We start from the raw sequence: 27,098 nt of genomic DNA, 5'->3' as shown, positions 1-27,098 counted from the left end.
GTCTCTGTAACCCACAAAGTTCTCTTCTCAGTCCGACTGTCTTTACTTCTCTGCTTCACCAGATCCTTGTCCACTTTATCAACTGTTTAATTCCTTGCACTGATTGTACTCTTTTCCTATATTATCTGTCTCTCCGGTAATATACTCTGTAACGGTCTAACCCTTTATTATCACTCCTATATATTCTTTGGCCCATATATAATAGCTTGCTATTTGCAGGAAACAACGTAATTCTGGCAATTAAGTCCATAGATTTAAAGCGGCAACAATTTATAAGGAAAAAACAAGTTGGTTTTAACTATTAAATTATTGCCACTCCTACTGGCTAATCACCACAGGCTATTACATATGGGCCTTTGTCTCCGCTATGTCCCTTCTGTCACCAATTCTTTCCCACTGTCTATTCACCCTTTTCTGCTTATATTCTGTTTTCCATATAAACCCCTCTGGTTGCTTTCTCCTCTCGTTGTCTATATGCTTCTTCTCCACATTGTCCTATTTTTTTTTTAGTAATTCCCTTTTTACTCATTTCTGTTTGCTGCTGTCCCTTCTGACTGCTTTCTCTCTTTCACTATCTACTCTTCATCTTCCCTCCTGTGCTTTCTAGCTATGCTGTGAAGCACTGACCTTGCTTTGCACCTGAAGAAGGTTGCTCTGAAACTGTTGTGCATTGTGCTCATCTCAGATACACCTCATGCTGCCAAATGTGTGTTCATACTTGCCTACTTTTTCAGGCAATGCTCCAGGAGATCAGGAGAAGGCCGTGCAAGGTGGGAGGGGCAAAGGCATGACAGTGGGAATCAAATCATCACAGCTCTGCCACTGCGGCAAAATCCAGTGGGTGGGACCATGATGAAGCAATTCATACCAAATCACGTCATCACACCACTGACTCACCCACTTTACGCAGAAGTGTGTGACATCCAGAAGGGTTGTCTACTCTCCTAGGATCCTAAGAGAACTTCCCCAAATTCAGGAGTCTCATGGAAATTCCAAGAGAGTAGGCAGGTACTGACCACCTCAGTGTTTGACGTTATTAGTGGGTGCCGGGTGGAATGTTTAGCTAAGCCTAAAAATATTAAAGGAAGACACAACACCCCAGGGCTCCCTTCACCCTGTGAACCCCAGCACAGTTGCACTGCCGACACTGACAAAAATTCCATCCTTGAGGCTGCAGTCTGTACATGAATGAGCAAAACTCCTCAGATATGTCAGCTGCAACATCTTACATCATACACGTGCTGCAAGAAAATAACCCTTGTGAATACAGAACTGGAAAACTATACATTTATAAGAATTCCCCTAGCCAGCACTAAACCTTACAGTAAACATAGAATAGAGACCTTTTTAATGACCAAGGTTAGATTTGATTTTGAACAGTGCACACTTAACACGATTGATTAGTCCTTTGCCATTACTCTCTGCAGGTGCTCAGATACAAATGTGACACTTTTTAGGTGTAGATGCCAAAATTACGGCATCCAGAATGAAGACGTTTCCCTCAAATGATTCCATTGTCACTAACTGGAGAAGGTTAAAACACAAGCAGATTTGTGTCCTTGAGCTGACTGGAAAGTTTAAGATACCGACTGAGGTTTGGCAGCTCCCAGACATCAAGGACTGAAGGTTTGAAGATGATATTGTTAAACGTGTCATCTTCTGCCACTGTGAGTTACAAGTCTTTTATATTTTCGTGAATGGCCTTCTCACCGGGGTCATCTGTGGTCATCTGGGATAGGACATGTGGTTGTATTTTGCATTTGGTAGCATAGCATAAGTTTTTGCACTACTCTCATAACAGATGTAGATGTTTAGGTGAAATAACTTGGCCTGTGTTCTTCATTTTTCAGTGGTCTTGACGATTTTGCAATGTTCCTGTTTTCAACGCATGAAAGATGTATACAATGATAACTGACAGATGATTACCTGCGTGCAACAGTTTTGTGGGAATGCGAGATATTCTGTAATGGAAATAATAATAATTCACATTGCGCTTTTAGTATGATGTTTAAAGAAAACTAAGAAAACATTTTAAGTAAAATATAAAATTGGTCACACAGAGTCATGCAACTACAAATCCACAATTAGAATGATGTCAAAGTCCATGAAAATCTGTACAAAGTTAGCCCCCATCTTCCTAACCCAGCCTACCTCTACTCAGGGTCGGATTAAGGGCCAGATAGGCCTGGGGCTGAAAATGATCAAGAGCCTTTTGTGAAGAGGGGAGGAGCTGTGACCAGTGCTCTGTGGGTGTGGCCAGTGCCACATGGGCGTGTACAAACTACTATCACTATCAGGCCACTGTCTCCCTATATACTGTATGTAAAAGAAAAATTGCATAATTTTGTCAGGAAAACAGTAATACAATTTTAATACTTCATCATGTTGTCCTAATGATGGGCCTATTTTTATGTGGAGGCCTAGAGCTGTAGTTCCATCCTCCTCATTGTTTATCTGGCCCTACTCTATGTCTAAGGACACTCCAGACAGCTCCACAGGATGCAGTGTACCTGCATAAAGCATCCATGGGATGCTTAGGGCAACTCTGCAGTAGCGCTACCATAGCAGTATTATTCCAGGCACTCTGCAAGCCTCATGCAGGTGCCGTGGGTAGCGATGGTGCCGCCCCAAGGGGCCATGGGCCCTGTGCAACGTCATCACTTGTACATCCCTAGTTACGGTTCTGAATGTGTGCTATTTACAACTTCTATTGGTAGATGTGGAGTCCTTTAACCAGTGCCTTAGTCTGGCATACTGTAGGAGAGTTAAAATTTTGGTATTCAACAAATAAATGAAGCAGAGGTTTCACTATGCAGGGGTGTGGCCTTATGTGAAGGGGTATGGCCTTGTGTCCCAACCCCCGTTTACTTTACTCCGGGGGTCCCAGAGATCCTGGGCTGTCTGCATTGCCGGCTTCTAGACTGTGACAGTTGCTGAGTGTTACATCTAATGTCTCAGTGCAGCACCCAGCCCCTATCACTCAGGAGGAGACAGCATTTTGGTGTCACCCCCTGGTGGATGACACCCGGGGTGCGGCCCGCACCACCCTAGTGATGTCACTGGAATTAAGAACTACATTTATTTAAAAAAAAAGTTTTGCATAAATATAGTAGTTTAGCATTATGCAGTCTGCTTCATCCAGTTATGTGGCAATTCCATGAAAGCATCCTCACCTGTGGTGGCTGCATCGCGGTCCAAAATTCAAATAGGGGAGCCACACCAACTGCCAGTGAGTCCCAGCCGGTGATGTTTTATATTATAGCATTCGGAAGGCGGTTGGTGTGGCTCCCTTATTTGAGTTTTGGCTGCAGACCCACCTCTGCAACAGCCACTGGTCCTTACTGTGAGTGTTGGACTGCCCACAGGGGCACAGGGGAAACCACCGGTGGGCCCCACTGCCTGGGGGCTCACCTCCTCCTCTAGGGATCGGGTGCTAGACTGTGCACTCAAAATTATACATATGTAACCTTGTAGTGCACAGGACTATGTGGCAGCGGGCCACACCCACTCTGGAGAGTGGCCACACCCCAAAACATGGGCCGCTACCACGGCATCACCCCGGTGGGCCCTTCATGCCCCAGTCCGACACTGCTTATTGTACATATACAGCCTATGTTTTTCCTCATCCCGCTTCTCCAGGTGGAAAGGAGTGCAAGTCTACAATACACAAAGATGTATACACAAGAGTGTGCGTAGGCGTCTCGTATGTGCATGTGCAATATCTTAGGCAGAACAATCTGATGTAAGTCCAACTGTAAACACATTTTTGCGTTAATCTTCGTTTGTTTAATTAAATAAGTAAATATAATGCAAGTGGATTTGCATTGGTGTTTTATTGAATAATGAGGGGCTTATTCGAGGCGGATGCAGCAGACGCCCACTTTGTGCAACTTGAGATGCTAAAACACTGCATGCTGCATCTTTAGAAACAACCATCAGATGCACCACCACATCTTGCACCAGCTATATGCAGATTCTCCATCAAGAGTATATCCACCAATATACGCAGTTGAGCGCCTGACAGCGCAACCAATTCTGTATAACTCCCGTTATACTTCAAGTGCAGAGCTCCGAGGTCGGGACTGTCACTGCTCCACGGGCCTGGCTTCTGCCTCTAAAATCCACTAATCAGTAAATATGCCCTTAAGTATTGTGCCATCAAAGAATATTCAGCAAATGAGTTTGCTTTGTGGTCATTTAACAATAATGCCTTGATTGTTCCTCGAGATTTGTGCTTGTTGCGTTTGATTCTGGAGGATGAGAGGTGGAATCTTCCAGAACAGAGATTATATTGTGAGTCACCAAGGGCTGCGTACACTGGTTTTGTCTCTGAAATACAAGAGACTAATACCCCTTTTCCATTATGTAGCACGGGTCGCAGCCGTGTCGCCTGACACGGCTGCGACCCGTGCTACAGCCCCCTGCAGACAGCGCTCACCAACCCGGCAATTGCCGGGTTGGTGACGCGGCTAGTGTCGCTGCAGGGGCGGTGCTGGGAGATCACATGATCTCCCAGCGCCGCCCTCCCTATACACTGTGAACGGGAGCCGTGTCGCCTCGACACGGCTCCCGTTCACACTAGACAGCTAGCCGTGTTGAACACGTGTTCAACCCGGCTAGCTACCCGGGTAGGATTCCCGGATCACTTGATCCGGGAAATTCCCGGGGAACCCTTTTCCACTAGGGAAAACACGGGTGAATGCGCGCCCCCGCGCATTTACCCGTGTTCAAAAAAGCTAGTGGAAAAGGGGTATTAGGGGGTAATTCAGACCTGATCGTAGCAGCAAATTTGTTAGCAGTTGGGCAAAACCATGGGGGTAATTCCAAGTTGATCGCAGCAGGAATTTTGTTAGCAGTTGGGCAATACCATGGCCCTCATTCCGAGTTGTTCGCTCGTTGCCGATTTTCTCTATTTTGCGATTAGTCACTTACTGCGCATGCGCAATGTTCGCAGAGCGCATGCGCTTAGTTATTTTACTCAACAGTTAGGTATTTTACTCACGGCATTACGAGGAATTTTCTTCGTTCTGGTGATCGGAGTGTGATTGACAGGAAGTGGGTGTTTCTGGGCGGAAACTGACCGTTTTATGGATGTGTGTGAAAAAACGCTGCCGTTTCTGGGAAATACGCGGGAGTGGCTGGAGAAACGGGGGAGTGTCTGGGCGAACGCTGGGTGTGTTTGTGACGTCAAACCAGGAACGAAACTGACTGAACTGATCGCAGTGGCAGAGTAAGTGTCGAGCTACTCAGGAACTGCTAAGAAATTTCTATTCGCAATTTTGAGAATCTTTCGTTCGCAATTCTGCTAAGCTAAGATTCACTCCCAGTAGGCGGCGACTTAGCGTGTGCAATGCTGCTAAAAGCAGCTTGCGAGCGAACAACTCGGAATGAGGGCCCATGTGCACTGCAGGGGAGGCAGATTTAACATGTGCAGAGAGAGTTAGATTTGGGTGTGGTGTGTTCAATCTGCAATCTAATTTGCAGTGTAAAAATCAAGCAGCCAGTATTTACCCTGCACAGAAATAAAATAACCCACCCAAACCTAACTCTTTCTGCACATGTTATATCTGCCTCCCCCTGGTTTTGCCCAACTGCTAACAAAATTTCCTGCTGCGATCAACTTGGAATTACCCCCCATGTGCACTGCAGGGGGGGTAGATATAACATGTGCAGAGAGAGTTAGATTTGGGTGGGGTGTGTTCAAACTGAAATCTAAATTGCAGTGTAAAAATAAAGCAGCCAGTATTTACTCTGCACAGAAACAATATAACCCATCCAAAATTCCAAATCTAGCTCTCTTTGCAAATGTCATATCTGCCCCACCTGCAGTGCACATGGATTTGCTCAACTGCTAACAAATTTGTTGCTGCGATCAACTCCGAAATACCCCCCATGTGCACTGCAGGGTGGGCAGATATAACATATGCAGAGAGGGCGGTACACACGGAGCGATGTTCACTTCATTTCTAAGCAATCTGACTAGATTGCTTAGAAATTAAGAACACATTGCTCCGTGTGTAGGGGTGCCTGTGACAGCGCTATCGCCGGTGCTAGATTGGCCTGCATGCAGGCAGAATCTAGCAGGTCACTCATTTCACCGCTGGGTGAAATGAGCGCCCCCACCCCCCCTCGCTCAGCACACATCAAGCTGTGCTGAGCGGGGCGAGAGATGTGTGCTGAGCGGTCTGTGCTAGACCGCTCAGCACACATCTCCCTCCACATCCCCCAATCTGTACGGCCCTTTAGATTTGGGTGGGGTGTGTTGAAACTGAAATCTAAATTGCAGTGCAATGGCGGGTACACACGGAGAGATCCGTGCTTAAATACTAAGCAATCTGACTAGATTGCTTAGAAGTTAAGGGGGTCATTCCGAGTTGTTCGCTCGCTAGCAGTTTTTAGCAGCTGTGCAAACGCATTGCCGCCGCCCACTGGGGAGTGTATTTTAGCTTTGCAGGAGTGCGAATGCTTATGTAGCAGAGCCTGCAAACACATTTTGTGTAGAACAAGACCAGCCCTGTAGTTACTCTTCGTGTGCGTTGATTCTAACGACGGAGGGACGGCTTTTGACGTCAGACACCCGCCCAGCGAACGCCCTGCCACGCCTGTGTTTTTTCAGACACGCCTGCATTTTTCCAAACACTCCCTGAAAATGGTCAGTTGACACCCAGAAACGCCCACTTCATGTCAATCTTCCTGCGTTCGCCCGTGCGAATGGAATTGTCGCTAGAACCTGTGCAAGCCCACGATGTTCATTGTACCCGTACGACGTGCGTGCGCATTACGGTGCATACGCATGAGCGGATTAGCCATTTTTTTGTCTCATCGCTACGCAGCGAACAACGGCAGCTAGCGATCAACTCGGAATGACCCCTTAAGCACGGATCTCTCCATGTGTATCCCCTACAGCGATAGCGAAGCGCAGGCCCGTGCGTTGCTATCGCCGGTGCTAGTTTGGCCTGTGTACTGGGCTTTTAAAACTAAAGCAGGCAGTATTTACTCTGCACAGAAACAAAATACCACACCCAAAACTAACTCTCTCTGCAAATGTTATATCTGCCCCCCCCCCCCCCCCCCTGCAGTGCAAATGGTTTTGCCCAACTGCTAACAAATTTGCTGCTATGATCACGTCTGAATTACCCCCTAAGCTGGAAACATACATACTGCATACCTCCCAACTTTGAACTTGGTACAAGCGGGACACACACGGGACACACACGCTCCCGAAAAAGGTGCGTGGCCTAGGAAAAGGGGCGTGGCTTTGCGGGAAGACCCGCAATCGTGAGCCACGCCCCCGTTTTCATCACTAAGGGGGCATTCCCAGCGCTCTGTGAGCCGCTGATGCCCCCTCTCCCTCGGACTCCAGTGAATAGACGCTGTGCGCCTGCTAAGCAGGGCAGCGAGAGACAGAGACTCCCAACTGCCCCCCCCCCCCCCCCCCACTGTGGGACACTGCGGCCCGCGGGTGGGACAGCGGGACAGTCCCCAAAAAACGGGACTGTCCCACGAAAATCGGGACAGTTGGGAGGTATGCATACTGTATGACACCTCCCCAAGTGTTCACATTTCGTATTTTAGGTTGTTTCATTTTCATAGAAGATCCTGTTTCAACACTAGGCTGCAGTTTCCTTTAAAACTGTAAAATATTTATACACAAAGTGATTGTCTTTTTTTCATTATGTGTATAGTAAGTCAGTGAAACAATAATACTGTTTTATGTTTAATTATTGGTAGATGTAAAGCTTTTAGTTCTGTTAAGGCAGATATGACCTTACTTAATTACAGTAGGTGTTGCATAAATGAACTCAAATTAAACTCACAGCTAAATAATAATAATAATAATAATAATAATTATTATTATTATTAGATAGCACTTTGATCCCTACAAGACTCAAAGGGGTCTATTTACTAAGCCTTGGATGGGGATAAAGTGGAGAGAGATAAAGAGGGTCATTCTGACCCGATCGCACGCTGCAGTTTTTTGCAGCGTTGTGATCGGATCAGATCTGCGCATGCGCCGGCGCGCCGCCGGTCACTACACTACGATCGCCTCTGCTTGATTGACAGGCAGAGGCGGTCGATGGGCGGGAGGGGGCGAAACGCAGGCGTGGCTGGACCGTGCGGGGAGTGGCCCGCAGCGGCTGCGTGACGTCACACGCAGCCACTGCAGGCCGGGGAGCGATGAGTAGCTCCCGGCCAGCACGCTAAAGCTGCGCTGGTCGGGAGCTACTCTTGAAGTGCAAAGGCATCGCCGCTGTGCGATGCCTTTGCACTTCTGCGGGGGGAGGGCCGGCACTGACATGCGGGGCGTACTAGCCCAGTGCTGGGCGTCCCCCCGCATGTCAGTGTGCATGATCGTAGCTGTGCTAAATTTAGCACAGCTACGATCAACTCGGAATGACCCCCAAAGTACCAGCCAATGATCTCCTGTAATTTTTCAAACCCAGCCTGTAACAAGGAAGTTAAGAGCTGATTGGCTGGTGTGTTACCACCTTTCACTTTATCACTTCACCAGGCTTAATAAATCTGCCCCTGATTGTCTAGTACTTTACCTCCGTCCACTTTATCTCCATCCAAGACTTAGTAAATAGACCCCATTGTACTTTACAGTTGCAGATTAAAAAGTACAGGACACAAAAAAACGTAATTTACATATTTGTATTTAGAAACTAAAAGTGACATTAGTGAAATGCGTGAGCACGGGATACGGTCATTAGGTCGACCACACTTAGGTTGACAGTCATTAGGTCGACCACTATTGGTCAACATGCATTAGGTCAACATGGTCACTAGGTCAACATGTACCCGGTCGACACGGAAAAAGGTCGACATTCGGCTTTCAAATTTTTTGAACTTTTTCATACTTTACGATCCACGTGGACTACGATTGGGAATAGTAACCTTGCCTGAAGCATGGCATGCGAAGCGAACCGTGCGAGGGGACACAGTGGACTAACTGGGGTTCCCAGTCACTTTACGAAGAAATTGACACCAAAAAAAGTAAAAAAACAAACCTCATGTCGACCTTTTTCCAAGTGGACCTTGTTCATGTTGACCTAATGACCATGTCGACCTAGTGACCCATACCCGTGAGCACACAGGTAAGTGTTGAGTCTATTTTTCAAGGTTTCTAGAGTGGGTGCCTCTTAAACTAGGTGAGGAAGTGAGTTCCAGAGCGTTGGAGCCACAAAGCTAAGTGTCTGACCCACAAATGACTTAAGGAGGATTCTAAGTACTACTAATAGTCTTCATCTGCAGATGGAAGAAAGCGAGTGGGGAAGTAAGGAATCAGAAGCTGCTTCATGTACCTTGGACACTGGTCATGTAGGGGTTTGAAAATCAGTAAGCCAATCTTGATTTTGTCATTTTACAGGTAATATAGAGAATCTGTGTTATGTGGCTGGAATAGGGCTGGTTGGATAACAGCCTGGCAACTGCATTTTGTACCAGCTGCAAGCACTGCAATTTTTTTGCTGGAATACCCAGATAGAGAGCATTGCAGTAGTCCAAGCTTGATTATACAAATGTATGTGTGATGGAATTAAGTGCTTGATTTTGGCTACTGTATGTGCTTCAGATGAAAGAATGAGGATGTGATCATGGCTGACACCTAATGTGTGTCAAACTACAATCCAGGACATCACCAAGATGTCCAGTGTATTGGAACTCCAAAGAAGAAGCCTTATTGTTTGGCAAAGCTGTAGTCTTGTCCTTTGATGGTGAGCTCCTAAAATAAAACCTCTGGGGTTTTTTCAGTATTCAGTATCAGTCAACTGGCACTCATCCACTACTGGAGCGTGGTTACCGCCATTTAGGATAGGTATTGAGTTCTCAGTACCTGGAGCTGATCTCTAAAGCTGTGGTAGACCAGGCAATGTTTCAACATTTTTTGTTCTTTTCAATACGATCGCGCCCACTACTGAAGGCTGCACTCATATAACAGAGCAGCCATGCAGCCCGTTGGGCAGTGAGAGGAAACTTCTGCTGAAGCAGTCCACTCTCACTGGCCGATGTTTCACAGGGCTGCATTGCTATGCAGTCACAGCAAGCGGCAGAGGGCAGAGAGGAAGGGTTGCTCTGCAGGCACCCTTCGTTCAACTGGAGCCACCCCTCTGTGCTGAGCCTGAGGTGCAGTTTTTTTTTTTTATGAGGGTAGTGGCTACACTTTGCTGGATTTTTGCAACTCCCACCCCTCTCCCTCACCCAATTCCCCAGTACCTGGGCCTGGCAGAGCTCTTGACAGCCCTGGAAAGCCTGAAGATTGGGAATGAAAGTTTACTGATTATCTTTCCCTCCTACCCTATCCATTGTTTTGTTTTTTTCCCCATTTTTTTTTTTTTCCTCTTTCAGGGTACCCGTGTGTAGTAGTTTGTTGGTGACTGATCGTAATCCCCGCTGGCCCCAAGTTTACAAAGTTTATTAGGATTGTCAAGAAACCCATTTAAAATAAAAGTTATCTATTTTTTTTTATATATTTTTTTCAATTATGTACCTTTTAGGCAAGCATCAGATGTCAATATAAAAATCATTATCTCTTTTACAAAATCTCTCTGGAGAGAATTCCAGTATGTCTGATAGACACAGGGTGAAAGCATATCATGTGAAGGCAGAGTGGGAGGAGGAAAGGAAGATTATTACAGTACACAAAGCAGAGCTCAGAGTGGTGTTACAAAGCCCCGCTGGATATGTAGCCATTATGTCAACATTCAGTATGTCAATACCAGAATGTCATCATGATCTGAATATCAAGGTGGTGTAAATATTGGCATTATGTCGAAATGGTGAATGTTGATGTCAACATTACAGAGTTAGGGTTAGGCTGCGGGTAGGTTTAAGGTTAGGCACTAACAGTAGGAAGACATTATGGGGGAGATGTACTAAGCCTGAAAAGTGATAAATATCACTGTGATAAAGCACCAGCCAATCGGCTCCTAACTGCCATATTAAGGCTGTGTTTGAAAAATGACAGTTAGGAGCCGATTGGCTGGTACTTTATCACTGTGATATTTATCACTTTTCAGGCTTAGTAAATCTGTCCCTATGCCTTCATTCTGCTGTCAACATGCACAATGGCGACATTATGATCAGGGCCGGTGCTAGGGTGTTCAGCGCCCTCCGGCAAAGTAAACTATCGATTTTGCGCCTTTCTACAAATACAAATGTGACCGATCTCATCCTCAGAGCTGTAACTAGACATTTTGGTGGTGCCCCCCCTTCCCTCAAGATCCATAACATTGACAGTGCGTGCCAAAGGAACGCCGTAAAAATATAGGGGCATACAAAAATTACGTATAATATAGGGGCGTAAAATAATTATGATGCACAGTTTTCTCCATTATTCAAAATTAAGCCACACAGTAATACCACTTATATACATTACGCCAGGTAGAGCCCCCTTTTACATACTGCACCAGGTAGAGCCAGTCACACATTATTCCAGGTAGAGCACCCTTTTTTTTATACATTGCGCAAGGTATAGTTTTCTTTTACAATGCCAGGCAGAGCCCACTTTTACACATTGTGCCAGGAAGAGCCCCTTTTACATCGCCAGGTAGAGCCAGTCACACATTATTCCAGATAGAGCACCCCTTTACACATTGCGCCAGGTAGAGTCCTCTTTTACACACAGAGCCTTTTACACTTGCCGCCAGGTAGAGAACCCTTTTACACATGCCACTTCCCCCAGCACACATTTCTATGAGCCCCCCTTCCCCAGCACATATTAATATGACCCCGCCTCCCCAGCACACATTAATGACACCTCCCTACCCAGCACACATTAATTACACCCAGGGCCGATGCTAGAGTGTTTGGCATCCCCCTGCAAATGATAAATTTGCGCCCTCCCATCCATAAAAAAGGGACTGAGCGCACCACAAAAAGGGGTGTAGTCACACAGGAAGAGGCATGATCACAATTGAACCCACAATTCAAATTACACCACACAGTTTTACAATCTTATTCACATTACCCGAAACATAGGGGGTAATTCTGAGTTGATCGCAGCAGCAAGTTTGTTAGCAGTTGAGCAAATCCATGTGCACTGCAGGTGGGGCAGATATGACATTTGCAGAGAGAGCTAGATTTGGAATTTTGTATGGGTTATATTGTTTCTGTGCAGAGTAAATACTGGCTGCTTTATTTTTACACTGCAATTTAGATTTCAGTTTGAATACACCCCACCCAAATCTAACTCTCTCTGCACATGTTATATCTGTCCCCCCTGCAGTGCACATGGTTTTGCCCAACTGCTAACAAATTTGATGCTGCGATCAACTCAGAATTAGGCCCATAGTGCCCCTGATTCATATTACGCCACATAATAGTGCCCCTTATTCACATTACGTCACACAGTAGTGCCCCTTATACACGTTACACCACACAGTACTACCCCTTATACACAATTCCCACATTAGTGCCCCTTATCAGAGGTGTAGCTAGGTGATATGGTGACCGGCGCAAAAGTATGTTTCAGCGCCCCATCCTCTGTATTGAATTGGGGGCATATTACATTTGAAAAGAAAAATAGATATTTTAAAATCAATGACAGGGCCAGTTCTAGACCTTGAGGAGCTCAGGGCAAAAGTTTCCTTTGGTATCCGCCATGCTCAAAACAGGGACAGCGCCACAAATATAGGGGCCACAGAATAGTACCAATTCACATTACACCGCGCAGTAGTGTTCGCTAGTCACATTACACTGCATAGTAGTGTCCATTAGTCACATTACACTGCACAGTAGTGCCCGTTAGTCACATTAGATAGCACAGTAGTGTCTATTAGTCACATTACACTGCACAGTAGTGTCCGTTACTCACATTACACTGAACAGTAGTACCCTTATACGCGTTACACCACACAGGAGAACTGCTTATACATATTACGCCAGAGTAAAAGCCTCTACTACACGTTACGCCACAGTAGAGCACCTTATACATGTTATGCCAGGTAGAGCTGCTTACACACATTATGTCAAGTAGAGCCCCTTATACATGTTATCCAGGTAGAGTTGCTTATACACATTGTCAGGTAGAGCCCCTTATACATGTTATCCAGGTAGAGCAGCTTATACACATTATACCAGGTAGAACCCATTATACACATAATGCCAGGCACAGCCCATTATACAAATTATGCCAGGTACAGCCCATTATACACATTATGGGGGTCATTCAAACCCCGCCACATTAGCGTCCCGCAGTGAAGTTTGCCGGTGTGCAGTGGGTGTGTAGGCATACACATTGCAGTCGCATCCCCGATAGATGCGACCCCAATGTGATTGACAGGCAACAGCGCAGCGAAGTTATTATTGTGGGGGTGGCGCCGGAAAAATGGGGGCGGGCCCGGGACCATTTTCAGGGCAGCTGCATGACGTCTCAAACAGCCTCTAAGGAAAAAAAAGGCTGCTGACAGAACAGCCAGGCTGTGCTGCCAGGGGTCAACCTTAGATCAGGTGCGTCGGCAATGTAATTGCGGATGCATTAGGTAGTGGCACTACACATGCTGGGCAGCCTTGCTTTGTGCTTGGCAGCCCTCAACATGTGCAGAGATGAATGCAATCTGGCTGCGTATGCAGCCATCTGCAGCCATCTCTGTATGCCTCCCTATGCCAGATACAGCCTTCATTCCCTCCACAGTGCGTCCCTGGTACCTGCAGGAGGTCCCGGCTCGGGCGTTGCTTCTCCTCTCCCTTCTCCTTCAGTTTCTCGCAGGCTCCGTTACTCCAGTGGCTCTGTAGGATGTTGTCAGTGACCCCGAGTGGGAGGGAGGGAGCGGGTACTAATTATCAGGGCCTGGGACTGATGGAGGGGCCCGGCGGGAGCCTGGTCTGCTGCATGCCCACCCTCCTCCCACCTTACTGGGCAGCAGCACATGCTGCAGTGTGCTGTGCTGCAGTGGGGCAGAGAGGCTGCTGCTACTGCTGAGCCTCTGTCTGTTCTTGTATGGATAGGGGGGTGCGTGATCACACTGATCACACTCTCCCCTTGAATTGACCCTGGCGGAGGGGCTGAGGGCTGGGTGCTGAGGGATCAGGCAGTGCACCCACCCTGCTCGGCACTGCTAAGATTTTTTTTTTATTACTTTTTAAAAAAGGGGCATGGACACGGCTCCCGCGATTAGGCCAGCCCCCAAACCTCTAGGCAGCACGGGATTTCGGCAGCAGTAACGCTGTATGTGGGCTGAGGCTGCGTGCACTCTCTCTGGGGAAGAGGAGGGGGAGGGAGCTGCGTTGCAAGCTGCCAGCGCCACTACCTGCTTCCAGTTTGACAGTCGCTGCGGCAGCCGGCAGCAGCAGGGATGTAGAGCAGGGAGAGCGTCTCTTCAGCTGGGCGCCTCGCTGCACTGCATCCCTTTGCTGAGCGGCTAGCGCCGGCTCTGATTATGATCATGTCATATGGAAACATTCAGACCAGTTTGACATTTTGTACCAACCCCGTTCACTACATCATGTACCATGTAAATGTGGTTAGAAGCTGGGCCGGATCAACGGTGGGGTGCAAGGGGTGGTCATCCCGAAGCCCCCACACAAGTGGGGCCTACAAACACTGTCCTCACAACTGCTAAAGGAAGAGCCGGAGCTAAGTTATGATCTCATCTCCTAGCGCTGGCACTGCACATGTGACCAGTGACATCACCAACCAGGCAATAAGCCGGGTGAAGCCTCCTGTCTGAAAGGAGTCCCAGCCAGGTCGCATCCGGGTTGGAGCTAGGTCCAAATTTCCGGGTGCGACCCAGCATTTTGATGTAAAAGGGGTATATATTAGTCTCACCTATTGCAAATTGAATACTATATACTTATATATACACACTACAGTACCTTGAAAAGAGATAACCAATTGCACTAGTCTTCTTTACCTACCTTAGAAAAAGGTCCTCACAAGAGGGCCGGGGATCCATGTATAAGCACAACATAAACTAAAAACACTGCACAACAATGCCCTAAAATCAGGGGCGTTTCTAGAGAGTAGGAGGCCCATGTGCAGGCTTCGTCTGGGCCCGTTCCTCTCTAGCCGGCAGCACTGTATTTCTGGGCACTAGGGTCCCTAGGGGACCCTAGCGCTGTCCCAGAGTCTACAGTGCATGCGCAGGTCACCGGGAAAATGTCGCCGTGGCTATTTTCCCAGGGATTTTCCTACTGCACATGCGCAAAACACCGGGAAAATGTCGCTGTGGGACTCCGAATGGTAAGTATTAACAAAAAATAGGTGCAGGGTGTGCGGTGTGGGCCACCCTGGATCCGTTTGCACCGCACACAATACACCCATTATAAATACGCCAGTGCCTAAAATACACCCATTGTTTCTGCAGAATACATGTTCACCTTCCAGACCAAGTGCTTACCTCCCAAAATTGGGAGAAGAGGAAAAGGGACACTTTGGCGCTGCACCCGCCTGAAAATGGGGCGTGGCTTATATAAAAGGGGGTGTGACTTTGTGGGAGTGCCGCGATCACGAGCCATGCCCCCATTTTCCGTCACTATGGGGGCATAGCCAGCGCTCTATGAGCTGCTGGCATGCCCCCTGTGCCTCTGTCTCTAGTGAATAGACACTGTGCGCAGGAGCCTCCCAACTGCCCCCCCACCCCCACCGCAGCACACTGTGGCCCGCAGGTGGGTCAGCGGGACAGTCCCAAAAAAAGGGACTGTCCCGCGAAAATCGGGACAGTTGGGAGGTATGCAAGTGCAAAATATATAATAAGTAAAGTCACAGCTTGAATTATCAAACGGGTTGGACCAATAACACATCTCTTTCTATACTGAAGATCATATCATTGATGTAAATGAAATGAAAAAAATAAAATAAAATACAAAAACAGAAAGTACAAAACTACACAGAAAAATAAGTATCAATACAAATCCATGAATCATACAAACTTGAGCAGTCATCATAAACTGCTTTATACATCTCGACTCATTGTGATTAAATTAATATTATAAAACATCAAAATTCTACTTCGGGCATTAAGAAAAAGATAACCCTATATAATTTTTTTAGCATCCACCTTAATACAATTGCAATCATGACATTAACGGTATCCGGACTACAGATCTACACTAAAAAGTGTAAAATGGTAGACATGCATTCGGTCGATAGGGTCAAAAGGTCGACATGTAAAAGGAAAACTGTTCAAAAAGTCGACATGGCAATGGTCGACATACATAAGGTTGACAAATCTTTTCATTTTTATTTATTTTTTTCAACTTTTTCATACTTTACCATCCACGTGGACTACGATTGGGAATATTAACCTGTGCCGAGCGCAACGGTAGGGAAAGCGAGGGGACGTGGTATACCAATGGGGCTTGTTAGTGGCAGACAAGTGACAAAACACCCCGAAAAACGAAGAAAATTGTGTCTACCTTTTTTGTGTCGACCAGTTACTTATTGACCTTTTGACCCTGTCAACCTTTCCTACTGTCTACCTAGTCTTTGTTGACCTTTTGACCCTGTCGGTCTTTTGACCCTGTCGACCTAATGTGTGTCTACCATTAGTGGTAGACCTATTGACTGTAGACCTTTTTAGTGTAGATCTAATAATCCCCACCCGACATTAACACCTGCACTTCATAGATCAAAAAATACCCTCTCCAGCCTCTTTGTTTAATCTAACAGTGATGAGCATTCTCAGGGACAGATTAAGGACCCCCCCACATCCTCGTTTTCCTCATGAACGGAGCTTGTCCAGCACTACAGAAGTTCCTGGACAGCTCCTAGCCTCTCCTAGTGCCGGGAGAGTCTGTGAATGACGGGCACATGTGCCCGTAATCCATTCTCTACTGCTTTGCAATGTCAGAATCAGAACGTCCTCCCCATCCCGCCTGCAGGACACTGCAGCCCACAGGTGGGACATCGCGACAGCTCGGAAATATGATATGCAGTGTGTGGGGGGGGCCCTTGTGTTTGGGGGCCGCGGGATGGCAGCCCCCTGTTGCCCCTCCCTTAAAACGTGTGTGACCTGCTGCTATCCTTAAACTTGAGCACATAACTCTTAATATTAGTAATGAAAAATGGTTCCAAAGCAACCTTGGCCCTCGTCACACATCTGCCACACTAGTACCACTTTTACACCAAAAACCCAGGTACGACCCAGGTTTCTGGACACAGTTCCAACCTGGGTTGGAATGCAGTTAAGTTCTCGACAGTCAAAATACGATGCCGGAATCCCGACAACAGAGTGCTGGCAGTCGAAATCCTGACCGACGCCCGGTATTCCCACTAGGGTGATGGTCCACACCACTACCCAAGGGAGAATATAAAAGTGTGGCGAGTGAAGCTCCCCACCGTGCCCAAAGCATGGCGAGCGTAGCGTAAACTGCGCTCGATGTTGGAATTTTGACTGTCGAGATTTTCGACCGCCGGGATCCTGACTGTTGGGAAATCATACTGAATCCCCTGGGTCAGACCCTGTTGACACTGCACATTGGATCCGGGTTATTCCCGGTCAGCCCCATTTACACTGAACCCGTGTCTGCACTGCATGTCACTCACAGACCCTCCCTTGAGGCAGACCTCTGCATACAAAACCAATCAGCAGCTTTTAAGCATAACCTGGGTCCGATAACCTGGGTCGAGCTGTTTATACCCCTTTCACATGGTACAAATAACCCGGTACAGTGTGCGGTGTGAAAGCGCCATGTCGGAATTCCCAAGTCGCCTGACCCGGTAATTCAACCCGGGTAATAAGAAAGGTTATTCCCGGGTTGAGCTCATTTCCCAGCTACGCCCCCCTGCTGCTATGGCAAATTGCCGGGTTGGGAGGCCAGCAGATAGTCTCCAATGCCGGATCCCACCCGGGAAGGACTCGTTTCCAATTCCCAGGTGGGATTCTGCATTGGAGATGTGAAAGGGGTATTACACTGCACCGTTACCTTGGTCCAACAATGGTAGATGCCAGCCTGCCAGGGTCGAATTCCCTGGTCACTCGACCTGGGTTATTTTTCAAGGACCCTTTTACACCAAGCTGTGACCTGGGTAGACCCAGCAATAACCGGGGTCAAAAGCTCGGTGTAAAATATTTATGACTTTCTCCTAAAGAAAAAACAAAAAGCCTTTGTACAATAGTAAACTAGCATTATTAATAATAGCCCCAAAGTCCCTGGGGTAGATCCAGGGTTGAGGCTAGATCCAAGTGGCCTAAGGGACCTTTTCCATCAGGGGGAGGAGCCACGGCACAAGGGGGAGGAGCTAGGCCAGCGGGACAGTTGCTCTACTATCCCCGCCACCAACTATTACCTTTAGTAATTAGGTGGCGAGCCACCGAGCCCGAAGCGTGGCGAGCGAAGCGAGCCCGCGAGGGTACTTTTTGGTTACCCTGTTCGGCCATAGCTCCTCCCCCTGGTGACGTGTCTCCTCCCCTAGGTATGTCACAAGGTCCCTTCTCCCACTCCGATATAGAACCAACAGTAGATCAATATCATAGTTGCCAATTCAGCTTATAACAAGCGGAATTGGGCTTGTTTTTTCTTCTGGTTGCTTATTTTTTTTGGTGGTTGCTTGTTGCTTGTTTTTGGGCTTATAATTTTTTTTGCTGCTTGTTTTTGGGCTTGTTTTGTTTTTAGGTATCACTAACACCGACTTTCAGAGATAATTAGTCATTCATCCATTCAACACAGATCCTCACACAGACATACTGTAGGTGAGACGTTGTGGATGAATAGAGTCTTAAAGAAATGATGATGAGTCATTCATTATGTCTATTGTTGCAGACTGCCGGTTGTGTGTATTCCGTAGGGCTAATTTGTTTTTAACAATGACAACAAAGACACTGACCAGACACACAACAGTGAAGCAATTCAGGACCACTTTATGTGGTATTCTTTATGTCCGATATGGTTTAAGACGCTTGGGTATTTGTTGCAAGGCCTTTTGGAACCAACTACCAATATGCTTCAGCGCTTCAACTCAGGAATGTATAACATGTAAGCTTCTATAGACGATGGAGACAGCTCAGATGAATTTGCTTAAATCCATTTTACATAAAACCTTTGTAATTCAGTGTGCCATGCACTTTACCTCACCGTGGCCCTCATTCAGAGTTGATCGCTCGCTAACTGCTTTTAGCAGCAGTGCAAACGCTAGGCCGCCGCCCTCTGGGAGTGTATCTTAGCTTAGCAGAAGTGCGAACGAAAGGATCGCAGATCTGCTCGAAAAGCTTTCCCTGCAGTTTCTTAGTAGCTCCAGACCTACTCCTAGATAGCGATCACTGCAGACTGTTTGGTTCCTGGTTTGACGTCACATACACGCCCTGCGTTCGGCTAGCCACTCCCCCATTTCCCCAGGCACGCCTGCGTTTGTACCTGACACGCCTGCGTTTTTTAGCACACTCCAGGAAAACTGTCAGTTACCTCCCAGAAACGCCTCTTTCCTGTCAATCTCTCCGATCAGCAGAGCTACTGAAAAGCCTCGCCCGTCCCTATGTAAAATTGCTTTGTTTGTTGTGAAAGTACTTTGCGCGTGCGCACTGCGGCCCATGCGCATGCGCAGAAATGCCGATTTTTGGCTGACCGCTGTGCTGCGAAAATCAGCAGCAAGCGATCAACTCGGACTGGCCACCAGTGTGCCATCTGCAGTGCACTTTACTTTGCACAGTGTGCCATGCACTTTACCTCACACAGTGTGCCATCTGCAATGCACTTTACCTCTCAGTAATTCCTGTTATTTGTTATTGAATTGAGTTACTATTTAATATTTATATATGCATTTATTATTTTGAATTGTCTTAATAATACAAAATGTTACCTACAATGTTTTAATAATAAAGTACTTTTGTTTTTGTTACCTTGATTTGGCCTCTTTATTTATTTAATAGAAGTACAAAGTTGGATGTTGTAAGATTGTTTGTTTTATCTTTCCATAGAATAAATATTTCACAGTGAATACAAATGACCACAGATACAGTATATACAGTTGGCAATTTTCACTTGGGATTTTTCTTTAGAGGAAACATGAAAGTATAGTATCTTAAATTCACAACGCTAACTATAATATTTATAAAAATTCCAGTATTCTTTAAAAGCCAGTTTTGTGCTGATAAATATCATTGTAAAGACCTTAAAGGCAGATTGTCTAAATAATTGTATGTATTTTAATAAGACAAACAATAATGTTTGATTTTATATTAAAAAAAACCCCAAAACTTAAGTTGGGCTTTTTGGGGGGCTTTTTAGGGTTGGTTTGGGCTTGTTTTGGGCTTATTTTTCAGTCATCGGTTGCTTGTTTTTCATTTCAGAGTTGGCAACACTGATCAATATAATCCCTTTCACTTGGTACAAAATATTTTGCTGCTGAACTCCCATGTAATTTACTATTGAAGATACCAGGGCTTAACTCACTTATGTTGTAGAAAACACCCTTCACATAAACGAATTCAGGCAGCACAGGTAACTAGCTGCAATTATACTGTAAATTGGGAGGCGGAGCAGAGACACAATAGAAGGAGCTGTGTCTTGTTTGTGAGATACAGAAAATCCTCATTTTCTGCTGATGTCCTTCAAGCAATGATTCAGATTTGGTGCACCTGCAATTTAGATCTCAGAGAAGCAACCTGTAGCCCTTCACCTGCTGTGGGATTTCTAATAAGCGCCAGCAAGTGGTTGTCATTGCATTCTGGGAGCTGTATTTGCAAAACTGCTGGGCATCCCCACATGACCGCATCTACATGATATGTGAGTCAGCTGTTGATTGTTATCTGGTGCAAATAGTGTTTACAGCTGCTGAACTCCATGCAGTTATGAATACAGCTATTACACAATAAACTGGTCCCTAAAGCCCATTATTTAGTGCACAATACTTGATGCATAAATACAGCTAAATATGTACATTTGTTTATACACAAATATGTTTTTTTTTATTTTTATTTCATGACTTTTGTGCTAATTTGACTCCAACACAGCAAGTACCTGATCTCACGGGTAGTGTCCTCTTTAATCTCAGCCGGAATTAAGGTTCAAAAAGGGTTGAGATTACCTAAAGGATAAACAAGGGGCAGTCTAGATGGGCCAAGTGGTTCTTATCTGCCGTCAAATTCTATGTAAAATGCAAATATTCTCACCTTGGGAAAGCAGTCCTGACACAGACATGTGGATTGTGACACATTGTAAAGTTTGTGTGCTCTGCAGCGGAGCCTGGCTGACAAGTGTGGCTACTTGCAGAGCTGTTGGTGCTGCTGCTGTGAACAAAGGGCTGGGTCACTGGGAGAATTACACACACACACCCTCTGGGACTAGGAAGTGATTGCACACTGGAGACTGCTGCTTTGCCAACAGAGCAAGTGGCACTGTGTGCACCAGCTGGGATCTCTTCCACCCAGCCAGAGGTCTGCTGTCAGAAACTGATGCCAGCTTTCTATGAACCCATCCGCCCCTTTATCCCTCAGTGAGCAAGGGAAAGTGGGCCTCAGGTACCCCATGGATTTCCAAACAGACAATGCCACATTGGGAGAGGATCCTGAAAATAGCACGGCTATATCCAGCCTATGGAATGATTCCCATAAGGTAAGGGACATGGGGAAGGGGCTGATTTTTCCTGTAACTAATATATTAATATATTACTATGTGTAACCTAGAAACTTATTTTCTAACTTGGTGAGTAGATGAATCTGTAAAAACTTTAATGTACTTATTTAAGCTTTGTGGTTATACCTTGTATTGCGTCAGTGAAAAGTTTATTGCAAGGAATAATGTATTATTATGACATCACTAATCGTGGACCAATCGGAAAAGAGGCTGACGCTGCTGCGTGTTATACTGTACATTACAGCCTACTGCTTTTAGGACAAGCACCCATTACTCTTTTATATAAGCATTATATTTATAATGATGCACTATACTTTAGATCAGAGATAGGCAACTTGTGAATACTGCTTTGGCTGGGCATGCTGAGACTTGTAGCTCACAGCACCCGGAGAGCCACAGGTTGCTCACGCCTGCGTTAGATGGTTAAACTGATGGAAGTGTTCCAGACAAGAACATCATTGTTAAATCGCGCTTGCTCCTGTAGTTCCATTCATTATTATGTTAAGTGTCATTTGGTAGTATACTTGGGCAGTGTGCTGGCGGGGATGGGGTTAAACAGCGGACAAACAGCATTTGTCAGATGGCCTATTTATTGTCTGTGCTCAGGGCTAAATTCATTTCCATGCTATCTGGAGGCGCACAAGAGCCTATTGTTGTGCATATAGGGGCATGTCTTTCAAAGTGGTCCTAACCGTCCTATCTCTTTGGAAGACAGGATTTGAGTTTACTTCCCTGCCTCTAGGAGATGCGCATATAATGATCCTCAATCACCTGTGTCTGCACTGTGTGTTATTTGTCTGAGACACAAATAGTATAATACAGTGATACATCTCACTATTGTCAGGAGATAAATGGAACACTGAGGCCGGGATGCGGTCAAGATGCCGCCGGTCGAAATCCCGACGCCGGAATCCCGACCGCCACAATCCCGACCGCCACAATCCCGACATATTCTCCCTCCGTGGGTGTCCACGACACCCATAGAGGGAGAATATAATAGTGTGCCGAGCGTAGCGAGGCACCGTGCCCGCAGCGTGGCGAGCGAAGCGAGCCCGCAAGGGGCTGCGTTCCGCTCGCCACCCCTGTCGGGATTGTGTGGTCGGGATTCCGGCGTCGGTATTTCGACCGCCGGGATTCCGACCGGCGGCATTTAGTACTGATCCCCTGAGGCCTACAGTAATTACCAGTAGGCCTCACATCCATAAGGAAGAAGTTTTTGTTGCTGCCTATCACATCGATTAAAATCCCATGATGGGGCGATTCAGAGCCGTCTGTACGCATTGGCTGCATTCGTCGGGTCTGCCCACGCTCAATGGCCTCAGTCCTTACAGGATGTGGCCGCAAGTTGATTGACAGCGGTCGGCGTTCGGGGGCTGGCGATGCAGCCTTTCAAGTTCGTGATGGGCCAAATGGCGGCGTGCTGGGAGCGGTTTCGGGGGGTGGCTGTGTGATGTCACACGCAGCTGCTCCGATTTAAAAAAAAATGGTGGCGGACTGCCTGACATTGATGCCAGTCTGCGCTGGCATGTGGCAGCATTAATTCTGACCTTTTAAGGTCAACCTTAAATTGTGGATGCATCGTGAGGCGGCCCCCAGCATGTGAGGAGATACATGCAGATCTGCGTCCGTCTCTGAAAAAAAAAATGCAGTTTAACAAAGATATCTGATACCGGAGCTGGGCCTTAAATTACACTGATCAGAAGTATTATAATTATTATTATCATTATTTTAGATTTCAATTAAAATCTAAAAAGCTTCATTCATTATAGAATGGCTTATGGGCCCTACACAATGCGCAATCCACCGCCGAGCTGCCCGACGGCGGAAACGACAGTGCAGGCAAATATTGACCAGATCGTCCATATTGGCCTGCATGCACAAGCGACGGGGCACCAGCGATGAACGAGCGCTGGGCCGCGCATCGTTCATCGCTGGTGCCTCCACACTCAAAGATATGAACGAGATCGTTCATATCTTTGAGTTTTCTCGCCCAGTGTGTAGGGCCCATAAATCACAGAATAGGACAATAAGAAGTACATGTACCACTGGGAGAAGCCATCCTTGGCGGGTCATATTGTTTTTGGGATATCTACGGTTTTAGTAGCACTCCTGTTATGATTTGTTCTTCTTCTGATGTCTTTTTGGAGATCAGGTCAGAACCGTACACAGTGACTTATGAAGCTGCTGTATAACCTTGCTTATCTTTATATTGTTTTATGAAATTACGTCACCATTTACTGTATTCTGCTTTCAGATGTTTATATCCCATACATATTATTTAGCAATTTCATTTATGATTCCACATCCGTTCCTCGTCCATTTTCTCCAAAGCGCTACCTATTTGCTTTATCCTTAAGGGTATCAATCCTTGGTCATCTGCATAACTTTCCCTTTATAGACTTTAATTAGTATAATTAATGATACATGAAACAAAACAGGACCAAGGACTCAGGACTGATCCCTGTGGTCATCAGTGGTTACCGACCCTTCCTCTGGGCTTACTGCATTGACTGCAGTGCCCTGCGATCTATGTATCATTAGCGGATCAGTGGCCGCAGTATCAGCGATACAGAATGTAGTTACTCCATAATCTATCATCCGGGGGCTTCTTGGATTCCTGGTAAACACTCAGCTCCTGAACTCTGGTTTTTTTTCCCTCTTCGCAGAGGGTCGCAGTGATATGCGCATGCGTGGCTAAGTCCTTGTATGGACCTAGAGATTGGACCAAGCGTTGCTTGTGCCAGGTACTGCTACGGCCATCCTAAGAGCATTGTTGACTAGTGGCAGCCAGTGTCTGCTCCCTATAAGGGTGGTGGGCCACAATGTGACCCTAACTCTGCTCTGGCGCCATCATTTGATGGGAACAAGATCCTACCTATAGCCCTTTGTGGCCGTCCTAAGCATTCTGAACCTGCACACTGTGCTGTGAAGACTTGTTATTGTTACTGATGTCACAGTAGGGTAATTTCAGTGTATGTGTAATGGGGTTTCTGGGCAATGGGTATCCCCAACACAGTGCACGACTTTATGCCCCTTATGTCTCCGGGCAGTTGGCAAATTTTGTATTGTGGGATGCAAAGGATAATGGGTCAAATTCAGACCTGATCGCTGCTGTGTGTTTTCACACATCGGGCGATCAGGTCTGAACTGCGCAGGTGCCGCAGTGCAACGGCGCATGCCAGAGATGCTATCAGCATCTCTGATTAACAGGCAGAGCACGTTCGCTGGGTGGGCCGGCGGTGTTGGGCCGCCCTTTTTTGGGGGGGACACGGTCTGGGGTCACGGTGACGTCACACGCAGCCACTGCGACCCGGAGAGCGACGGGTAACTCCCTGTCAGCGCGCAGGAGCTGCGCTGGTTGGGAGCTATTATTCAGGTACAAAAGCATCGCCACCGTGCAATGCTTTTGTACCTGTGCAGCAGGGGGAGGGCAAGACATGCAGGGCGGACTAGCCCTGTGCTGGGCGTCCCCCCGCATGTCAGGGCGGCTGAACGTAGCTGTGCAGAATTTTGCACGGCTACGATCAGGTCTGAATTAGGCCCAATGTTATGTCCCTAGAGAACTCCAATCAGTAATTTGGCCTATTCTCTATGGACTTGATTTTGAGTTGCATACAATTCCGCCCACACACAGGTCTTGCAGTTTTTTGCAGCGCACCTGCGTCGGAGCTGGGCGTACACAACTTGGAGCAATTACAGGTGATTCTGAGTCATATCTCAGTATGATCTCCACTTGCAACTGAATGGGTGTTAATGGGCAGCAAAGAGGCTTCCACATGTAGGGTTAAGGCCCATACACACAAGACGATATTGTGAACTATATTGCTCATAAACCTCCTAATGGCTGAGGGCTGTGCCTCCTTGTAACATTGAAAACATTAAAACAACTTATACTATAAAATAACGACAAAGATACTTGTATTTTGGCAGAAAAAAATGTTAGCTATTTATTAAATGAATCATTAATTAAAAGAGGTAAAGAATAAGAGTATGGTGGCCAAAAAAAGAAAGGCTGAAATCTAACATCAATTCCCAAGCTAATAACACTAACCCAAACAGTAAATCAATCCAAACTACCAGTCAAACATAGGTATCCACTCAGACCTTCTACCTTGACTACCCACCCTGAAGGGTGATGTCGCTGCCACCTGAAGGGTGGTCCATCAGATACAACAGTCAACGAAGGTGAGTGCACCTAAACAGCACCAAACCGACTAAAACTGCAACTACTATCTCAAACACAGTAAACCTGCCGCTCTTTTCCAAATAGCTTACAAACAACAGCCGCTAACGACCCTAAACCAAGACACAAATAAAATAAGCTAACAGGAATAAAGGGGGTGTGGGTGGGTGGGTGTTAAGACAAAGGAAAAGAGGCAATATTAAAACCAGTTACAACCAGAACTAGCCACGGTCCCCACTCCCTATCCTTCCTATTGGTGCCCACAGAGATGGCCCTAGGCATAGGCAAACTAGGCAAATGCCTATGGCATTTGGAATGCCTAGGGGGACAAGCAGTTTCTGCTGAGTAAAATTATATGCGGCATGCCTATATTCTGTGTGCAACTGCGGCTGTATGTGCATACGAAATGCTACAGTACAGTGTATTCCTGGAAATCGCGTAGCATTTCGTATGCAGATACAGGGGGTAATTCAGACCTGAGCGCTGCTGTGCATTTTCGCACAGCGGGCGATTAGGTCCAAACTGCGCATGCGTATGGGTGCAAAGGGAATCGCCGCTGAGCGATGGGTTTGTGCGACGGATCCGTTTGCATGGGTGATCGCAAGGAGACTGACAGAAAAAAGGCGTTTGTGGGTGTCAACTGACCATTTTCAGGGAGTGTCTGGAAAAACGCAGGCGTGTCCATGCGTTTGCAGGGAGGGTTCCTGAAGTCAATTCCGGTCCCGGACAGGCACAACGGAGTCCTGAATCAGAGCTTAGTAAAGTTGGGAGGTATGCTGCCCTGTCCATCCGCTGGTGAAAGCAGTTGCCATCATCAGCACATGTTTGCACCAGCCCTATATTTGGTGCAAGTGATGTAGATAATAGCAGTCAGATCTCTGCAAACGGGTTGGGTAGGGGTGACCGGCATCTCCTGACCGCCGGTCATATAACTACACCCCATGCATACGCTTACCTTTAAATACCTAGTATTCAGCAAACTCTAAAAATTAAACACTTTCAAAGTTTGTTTTCAAGAACCAACTCTATCTTCAGGTGGTGCCGGTTCCTTCCTATGGGATGAAGGTCTGGGGTCGCATAGAGAGATCTGAGCCTCCGCACTGCACTACCGTTGATCACGCATGGGCAGTCAGACGACCGGTTTCTTGTATATGTCACTGCTACTGCTTTAGCAGTGTTAGGGGATTACAGGGAAGTTGCATGGAGTCTGATGCCGTAGTGCATCCATCGTCTGTGACCTGTTGTTGCAGAATGCATGCGCAAAGTACTGATAATTTGTACTTTGCATCATGAACAGCAATGCCCACCACATCTGAATTACCCTCAGTGTGTTGAAGAACTAGGGAATGAAGTGTTTGCATAAGACGAGTTATCAACTGTATTCATTTAAGCAAAGAGCATTAGA

The 27,098-nt window shown here is 46.6% G+C and overlaps 1 protein-coding gene and 1 long non-coding RNA gene across 3 annotated transcripts in view; one reads left to right on the top strand and one right to left on the bottom strand.

Moving 5' to 3' along the window:
* Positions 1-1,331: 1,331 nt before the first annotated feature.
* LOC134928445 (uncharacterized) lies at positions 1,332-21,135 on the bottom strand. The gene is made up of 3 exons (XR_010177925.1): positions 21,048-21,135; positions 20,896-20,962; positions 1,332-1,961 (listed from the first exon to the last, which is right to left on the bottom strand). It is a non-coding gene; the product is annotated as an uncharacterized LOC134928445 (long non-coding RNA).
* A 172-nt stretch (positions 21,136-21,307) lies between these two features.
* Positions 21,308-27,098, top strand: part of NIPAL2 (NIPA like domain containing 2) — a 194,713-nt gene continuing 188,922 nt past the window's right edge. For both annotated transcript variants that reach the window (XM_063924177.1, XM_063924176.1), the window contains exon 1: positions 21,308-21,489. In XM_063924177.1, the coding sequence (XP_063780247.1) occupies positions 21,343-21,489 (147 nt within the window). In that variant the 5' untranslated portion in view covers positions 21,308-21,342. The remainder of the gene's footprint in view (positions 21,490-27,098) is intronic.

Source organism: Pseudophryne corroboree, chromosome 5 (assembly GCF_028390025.1).
Source record: "Pseudophryne corroboree isolate aPseCor3 chromosome 5, aPseCor3.hap2, whole genome shotgun sequence".
Classification (NCBI taxonomy): Eukaryota; Metazoa; Chordata; class Amphibia; order Anura; family Myobatrachidae; genus Pseudophryne; species Pseudophryne corroboree.
The sequence above is the reverse complement of the archived record's forward strand: the minus strand, read 5'-3'. Positions and strand labels throughout refer to the sequence as shown.